Below are 8,435 nucleotides of genomic sequence, written 5' to 3'. Positions count from 1 at the left end.
ACAGATTTAAGTGCAACAAGAAATGTAAATATATATATATATATATATATATATATATATATATATATATATATATATATATATATATATATATATATATATATATATATATAGTGACCGGTTAAGTGCTTTTGGAAAAGATGTGTTTTTAGCCGTTTTTTGAAGATAGAGAGTGAGTTAGTCACGTGACTTTCCGTTGATGCAAGGATAATTGTCTCGTCGGTTATTTTCACTTCCCAATGAAACGATACCGAAGACATGAACTCGGTGTCCTCAATGGTAGTTACGGCCATGTTGCTGTTCTACCTCATTGCAGTGTGTAACGTCAGGGCTGCCTATTTGAGAGGTTTGACATCCTCACTAGACTTCAATTTGGCCTTGATGCGTGGCAAGCGTGCACGCCAGAGATACAGTAAATCAGAAAAGACATAAACAATTGTTTTTACGTGTTCAAAGCACTGAAATATTTATCGGGAGAACAATGGCATGTTCTTTCTCTGCTGTCCGCGATCCAGTCTGCAACCCACTTTTGGGTCACGACCCACCAGTTGAGAAACACTGCCCAAAAGCAACACTGACGTTTTATACAAATAATAATAAAAAAAAAAACACAAGTGCTTGCGTTAGACTTTCTTATCGTCCGTCATTTAGACGACAGGGTTGTAAAATTCCGTCACAATCTCATTTTAATTTTCATATTTTTATGATAATAAGACATTTAATAGCTTTTATTTTCGTTCACATTTTCATTTTTAATTATGAATTACTGGACGAGCATATAGTAGATTATGCATTTATTTATTTTATGAAGAGAACCGATGAAAAACAGGACACGAAGCAGATGCATGTTTTTTGATATTCGTAAAGCATAAGGTAATATTAAATAAAAATTAATTATGAGACAATGTCTGTAGTGTTCCTCCTCATGTAGTGTATTTGATAAACTACTCACACGGAGAGGTATATGTCAGAACTACTTGTATATTGCAGAACACTAGCAGCTCGTGCTGCTAACCAGCTTATGCATGTATATCACTCACTCCCGTAAACCAAGGTGGTCCTCTAGCGGAGTTAATATGCAATTACACCATAAATGCTTATAACATACCACCACATCCCCCTTTTTCTCAGGAAACAATACTAGCTATAACAGAATATATGAACACTAAATATAGATCTTAATGTCCACATAACAGGAACACTTTCTTATTTATAGCAAACAAATAAGCAGTTCAAAGCTTAAACGTGTTTAACCTTAATTACTAGTGTAGCCTTTTTGAAAATTCAGGGCTATAAAGAAAATATACACTGGTAAAAATTGTGAGTTTTATATTAGTATTATTTATTTATTTTAATATTTGTTTTATAAAAAAATAAAATGTTTGTTTAAAAGTTTTTTTAATGTAAGCTTTGTAACAAGTGTGCCTGTTTAAGTTTGGTAAGAAAATATGTAGAAATGGTATGCGTCTGCTCTTGGCCAATGAGAGGAGGTGCTACGAAAAAAAGAGGAGGAGTGGATGGACCGGAAGAAAAACGGGGAGACGAAGATCGGAGAAGGGGAGAGGAGTGCGTGATCATTTTTTTTGTTGGACGAACATTAATTTGGACCGAATCTGATATCTCTCTGGGCAAGATTTGTAATGAGGGAACTGATTATCAAAGACTCGGTTTAGGAAAACGAATCCTTTAAGAGTCATTTGATTATTACTGAGTCATTTAAGAGTCATTTAAGAGTCATTTGATTATTACTGAGTCATTTAAGAGTCATTTAAGAGTCGTTTGATTATTACTGAGTCATTTAAGAGTCATTTAAGAGTCATTTAAGGGTCATTTAAGAGTCATTTGATTACTACTGAGTCATTTAAGAGTCATTTGATTATATTTAAGGACATTTTAATTATTTTGTTATTTTTGTTTTAAAGGAGTACATTTCAAGAGTCATTATATTCATATAAGTATAGATTGATATTAATAAGAGTAATTTGCTGGTATTTGAGGAAACAGTTTTTTTGGGGTCTGACTATTTTAAGTCACTGAAGTAGACTACTTAGTTTGGGTCACTTAGAGTGTGGCACTATTTAAATGGGGTAACCTTATATTGCATTGTGGGTTTCCCTAAACTATTCCAGATTCCATCACTGTGTAAGTGAATTATTCTGTAGTTTCATATTCTTAGTTTATTTTCTTTATTTTGTTTTTTTTTGTTATTGTTGTTTTGTTTTGGGGATTATTAAATAAACCTCATGGTTTATTATACCGCTCCTGTGGTCGCTCAACCTGTTTTTTTTATTCTCAACTACCTGAGAATATAGGTTTATTAATTGGAGGCACCGGCGTTATAACAAATTATTCTTGTAGCTATCTATCCATTCTTCAGGGGAAGGACCAGACTTTACACGTTACTACTGCTGGGATACCAGGGCTCCTTTAATAGTATTGTACGAGTGTACCCGGCTGGGGAGGGTTACATTTTGGAGGCACCGCTGGGATCTTCTTTTCCCTGTGGTGAATAATTTTTTTCCTCTTCAGGTAAACTATGGACCTGTCTAAGGCTGGTGAGTGGAGCCGCCAGGTTAAGCTCGATCCTAACAAATGTGTCATTCTTCACAATGTGCCAATTGATATGACTGAGGATATTATTTCAGAAGTGCTAAACTCAGTGAAAGTGTTTGGTTGCCCTAAATTACGGGGCCGTCGTGGGGATACCACTGGTTCGCAGATGTTCTTGTTGGTGGAAACCAGCTTGGAGATTGATGTTAACACGGTTCCACTAGAAGTAGGTATTCCTGGAGTTGTGGGGCCATGGGGGGGTACATGTTCCTGCAGGTGATATGGCCCCTGAGCTGACTGAAAAGGGCAGTGAGTTTCAGGAGAAGTTAATGAGTTGGCTGAATCAGGAGGGTAAGTCGCTAGATGATGTGAGGCCCCTGATTAGCATTGACCAACCTACTAATGTAAATGCAAATTTAGTACACGCTCTCGACCGGTTGGTGGAAAAATGTACTCAGGCGCCTGTTGAGTCTTTGAGTTATCGCAAACTACGGGTGTTTTCTGGTCTACAACCTGTTCCCTCAGGAGAGGACGATTATGACTCCTGGATGGAACAAGCCACACAGATGGTTAGCGAATGGCAGTGTGCTGAGTCCACCAAAAAGCAACGGATTGTGGAAAGTTTGAGGGGGCCTGCAGCTGACATAGTCCGTTTTGTGAAAATGGGTAGTTCAGAGGCCGCAGCCACAGACTATCTAAAGGCGTTAGATACTGCTTATGGGAGTACAGAAAGTGAGACAGATCTTACTGTGAAGTTCAGCTGTACTTACCAAGAGCCTGGTGAAAAGCTCTCAAGCTACTTGTATCGGCTGGACAAGATCCTCCATCGTCTCTTCTTGAAAGGGGGTATAAAAGTGGAAGACCTGAATCGGAAACGTATGGAACAGGTTGTTAAAGGTGCACTAACATCTGATACCGTAGCGCTGAGGCTTAGAATGATGTACAGTTTACGTGATCCACCTGGGTTTTCTCAGCTTTTGCGTGAGGTCCGAGAGGAGGAAAATTGGATAAGCACACGCATTAGTGCTAAGCCTGTTGTAAATTCTAAACCTGCTGTGGCTGTGCCGATGGGGTCTGCCTTGGATGAAGTCGAGATTTTGAAAAGAGAGGTAAAGGACTTGACCACTCAGGTAGGGAAGTTATTGAAAAATGTCACGTCTCTACCTGTAGGCGATGTCACTACACAGATCCCTTGTGTGGGAACTGCTAAGGCATCAGGGTGTTCCACTGCGGCTACAACTAAAGGCTCCGATGTCATTTCCCGGGCAGGGATTTTCTGTTACAAGTGTGGAGAAGATGGCCACACAAGAAGGGAATGTCAAGGGATAGAGGATCTGCGTAAAGTGAACCAGAAACTGATTAGACGAAGCAGGTTGGCGGGAAACTTCAACGGAGCTCTGTGAAGGAACGGCCCAGAGCTCCGGCTGCCACCCGTTCCGATTCTTTTTCTTCAACGCGCACAGATGTTCATGGTCTTCCTGTGGGACTGGTGGGGCCTTCTTGGGAAGTACCTGTGCAAATTGAAGGGGTTTATGCTAAGGCCTTGTTGGACAGTGGTTCCCAGGTGACAATTCTTTATCGCAGTTTCTATCAAACTTACCTGAAACATTTACCTGTGCAGCCTGTTGAGAATTTGGAAATCTGGGGTTTGAGTGCGCACATGTATCCGTACGATGGGTATTTGCCCCTTCGCCTGGAGTTCACTGCGGCTGTTGCTGGAGTACCGCAGGTAGTCGACACCCTTGCGTTAGTCTGTCCGGACCCTCAGCCAGAGCAGAAGGTAGCCATTTTAGTGGGCACAAATACCACCTTAGTACGACAGCTGTTTGAAGCCTGTAAAGAGGAGGCTGGAGATTACTTTATGAGTGTTCTGTCTGTTCATCCAGTAGTACGTGCTGCATATGAGACAATTCGTGAGGGCGATGGTAGGGAAGACCGGTTTGGTTCCCATGGTGCCATTTGGTTTCTGCAGCACAAGCCTGTAACTTTGAAACCTGGGGAAACTGGACAAATACAGGGAAGACCTAAACTTCGAGCTGACTTGGGAGACAAGCTTGCGTTAATCGATCAGCCTGGTGAGAATACTGGTTTAGGAGAATTGATGGTGAGACCAGAGTTACGGCCTGCTTCTGTGATGTCAAACCGCCTAGTGGCAGTTACAGTCAAAAACATGTCTAGCCGTAGCCTGCTTGTGACACGGGGCACGCCTATTGCCCATGTATTCCCTGTAGATGTGTTATCTCAGTCTACAGCTGAGAGGGCTGTGTCCCAGTCGAACGATCTGACTATGGACTCTTTTAACTTTGGAGATTCTCCTCTTCCTTTGGAGGCCAGGCGTCGACTATGCGAGAAACTTCTAGAAAGGAGAGATGTGTTTTCTTCCCATGAATGGGATGTGGGTTGTTCTCGCAGTACTGTTCATGAAATCAGGTTGACTGATCCCACTCCTTTCCGGGAGAGGTCTCGGCGTTTGGCTCCCAAAGACTTGGAGGATGTGCGGGAACACTTGGTTGAGTTGAAAAAGTGTGGCATCATTTCTGAGTCTAGAAGTCCATACGCGTCTCCCATTGTGGTGGTGCGGAAAAAGTCAGGAAGTGTTAGGATGTGTGTGGACTATCGCACCTTGAATCGCAGAACCATTCCCGACCAATATACTGTACCGCGGATTGAGGATGCATTGCACAGTCTCTCAGGTAGCCAGTGGTTTACGGTGCTAGATTTGAGGAGTGGCTACTATCAGATACCGATGAGCCCTGAAGACAAAGAGAAAACGGCGTTCATTTGTCCACTCGGATTCTATGAGTTTGAACGGATGCCGCAGGGGATTTGTGGGGCACCAGCTACCTTCCAACGAGTCATGGAGCGTACTGTGGGTGACATGAATTTCCTGGAGGTGTTGGTGTACCTCGATGACCTGATAGTATTCGGACAGACTCTAGAAGAGCATAACGAGAGGTTGCTCAAGGTGCTGGATAGGCTGCGTGAAGAGGGTCTGAAGCTGTCAGTGGACAAATGCCAATTTTGTCGAACATCAGTAACTTATGTAGGGCATGTAGTGTCCAAAGAAGGAATTGCCACTGACCCATCAAAAGTGGAGGCGGTAGTTACGTGGCCAAGGCCTCAGACTGTGACACAACTAAGGTCATTTCTGGGGTTTTGCGGGTATTACCGGAGGTTTGTGAGGGGGTATTCAAGCCTTTGTCGCCCTCTGAATAAATTGTTGGGTGATGGCGTCTCACCTGAACCAGGGAAGAAATATTCCTTTGGCAGAGCTACTGACACTTTGGTGTCCCGGTGGGATGAGGAATGTGAGCGTGCGTTCCAGGAATTGAAACGGCGTTTGACGCAAGCCCCAATACTGGCATTTGCAGATCCTCAGCAGCCATATGTATTACATGTGGATGCCAGCTTGGATGGGTTGGGGGGAGTTCTTTATCAACCACACTCTGAGGGGCTGCGTCCTGTTGCGTTTATCAGCCGTAGTTTGTCCCCTTCTGAGAGAAATTATCCGGCTCATAAGCTAGAATTTCTGGCTCTAAAATGGGCTGTGGTAGACAGGCTGCATGAGTATTTGTATGGGGTTACATTCGAGGTGAGGACTGATAATAATCCCCTCACGTACCTCCTAACTTCGGCCAAGTTGGATGCTACGGGGCACCGATGGCTATCAGCTTTGTCCACGTACCGTTTCAGCCTTAAGTACAGACCAGGAAAGAAAAATGTGGATGCTGATTCTTTATCGCTCGGCCGTACTTTTATGAGGATGAGGGAGGAGATTGGGAGGAGATTTCAGAATCTGGGGTGCGATCGTTGTGCCAGGCAGCTGCATCTGGGGAGACTGAGAGGGTGGAGAACTGCCCTTTTGAGAGTGCTCAGGAAAGGGAGGCTACAAAGGCTCATGGCAATGTAGTGTCTTTTAGCCAAACACTGGTGATGAATTTAGACTCTGATTTGAGGGAGGCTCAGGGGCAGGACCCATGTTTGAATAAGATTATCTTGGCTATTAGCCAGAACAAATCTCATGATAGCGTGGTCTGTGACTTGCCTGAATTTCCTTTTTGGAAGAGGGAGTGGGGAAATCTGAGGGTGTCCAACGGATTGTTGTATAGAGTGGTCACGCCCGAGGGAGGGGATAGACGGCAGCAAGTAGTGCTTCCTTCTGTGCTTCGTAGTGATGTACTGAACTCTCTTCATGATGAAAATGGTCATTTTGGGTTTGACAAAACATATGCGTTGGTAAAGGACAGGTTTTATTGGCCTGGTATGAAGGAGGCCGTGAAACACTACTGTAGGGGTTGTGAACGATGTGTGCTGAGGAAGACTTTGCCCCGTAAGACAGCGTCCATGCAGCACATGCAGAGCTCAGGGCCAATTGATCTTGTGTGCATTGATTTCTTGACTATTGAGCCAGACTGCCGTAATGTGAGTAATGTGTTAGTTGTTACTGACCATTTTACTCGTTACGCACAGGCTTTTCCGTCACGAGATCAAAAGGCTTTGACAGTGGCTAAAATCCTGTGTGAGAAGTACTTTGTACATTATGGTCTGCCTACACGGATTCATTCGGATCAGGGTCCTGACTTTGAGAGTCGTCTGGTGAAAGATATGCTTGCCGTGTTGGGGATTAAGAAGTCCCGTACTACTCCCTACCATCCTCAGGGCGATCCCCAACCGGAGAGGTTTAATCGGACGCTCCTCAATATGTTGGGTACTCTGGATCCGAAAAAAAAAAGCCCAGTGGAGTCAGTACATCCCGCAGTTGGTGCATGCATATAATTGTACGCAGCATGAGGCTACGGGGTACTCCCCATATTTTCTCATGTTTGGGCGTGAGCCTACCTTGCCAGTGGACATTTGTTTTGGAACAAACGAAGGGGTTGGTTCCGTGTCACCATCAGTCTATGTGCAGAATCTCCGGAGGAATCTAAAAGCCGCTCATGAGCTGGCGGCTAAATCTGCTGGGAAAAAGAATTTGTCCAATAAGAGAAGGTATGATCAAAAGGTGCAGGAATGTGTCCTTAACCCTGGTGATAGGGTGTTTATCAGGAACTTGGGTCTGAGAGGGAAGCACAAGCTGGCTGATCGCTGGAGTTCAATTATTTACGTGGTGGATAAACAGTTGACACGTCTGCCTGTATACCAGCTGATTCCCGAAAAGGGTGATGGACCCAAGAAGGTTTTGCATAAAGATCATATTCTTCCTGTGAATTCTCACATGAGGGTTAGGGAGGAAGGAAATGTGACTACTTGTAGTGATGTTCCTAAGAGAAATAAGCTCATAGGGAGAAAATTGAGGGATTCTGATGGGGTTGGAGTTCAAGAGATGGGAACAGTGGAAGTCGGGTGTGAATCCATTTCTGATTCTCAGTCCGAAGATGATTATGGTCCGTTTCTGTATGAAGAACCGTCACTCTTTAACGGGGAGAGAGCTGTAACTGAAAAAGAAAAGAGAGTGGTTGAAACTCTTGAGATGGTTACTGAAAGAAATGAGGTGGTACCTGAGTTATATGAGGTTGACGGGGATTTATTGGCTGACCAAGGAGAGAGAGAGGTGAGGTCGGAATCTCTGGAGATGTTGGACCATATAGGAAGTGACTCAGACGGGGTCGGGTGTGGGAGAAAAGATAACGATGATGTTGATTCTGTGCCTGAAATGCAATTGAGGAGGTCTAATAGGGATAGGAAACCACCTGCGAGGTTTACTTACCCAAACTTGGGGTTCCGTACTCACGAGCTGGTGGTTACCTCTAAAGGGTGTAAGGTTCGGTCGAGCCAACAACATGTCCCCCTTAGAGGTCACAGCAATGATAATTCTCATGTTTGGTGGTGTAATTCCCAAGCTCTTTGCTGGTTGTGTTGGTCACAAATGAATACATGGCCGTGTA

The 8,435-nt window shown here is 43.8% G+C and overlaps 1 protein-coding gene across 1 annotated transcript; it reads left to right on the top strand.

Moving 5' to 3' along the window:
- The first annotated feature begins 2,831 nt into the window (after positions 1–2,831).
- On the top strand, positions 2,832–3,953 carry LOC127620691 (paraneoplastic antigen Ma1 homolog). Its single transcript, XM_052093884.1, has one exon. The coding sequence runs from the start codon at positions 2,832–2,834 to the stop codon at positions 3,951–3,953; it is 1,122 nt and encodes a 373-aa protein (XP_051949844.1).
- Positions 3,954–8,435: the final 4,482 nt, after the last annotated feature.

This window comes from Xyrauchen texanus, chromosome 27 (assembly GCF_025860055.1).
Source record: "Xyrauchen texanus isolate HMW12.3.18 chromosome 27, RBS_HiC_50CHRs, whole genome shotgun sequence".
NCBI classification, from domain to species: domain Eukaryota; kingdom Metazoa; phylum Chordata; class Actinopteri; order Cypriniformes; family Catostomidae; genus Xyrauchen; species Xyrauchen texanus.
The sequence above is the reverse complement of the archived record's forward strand: the minus strand, read 5'-3'. Positions and strand labels throughout refer to the sequence as shown.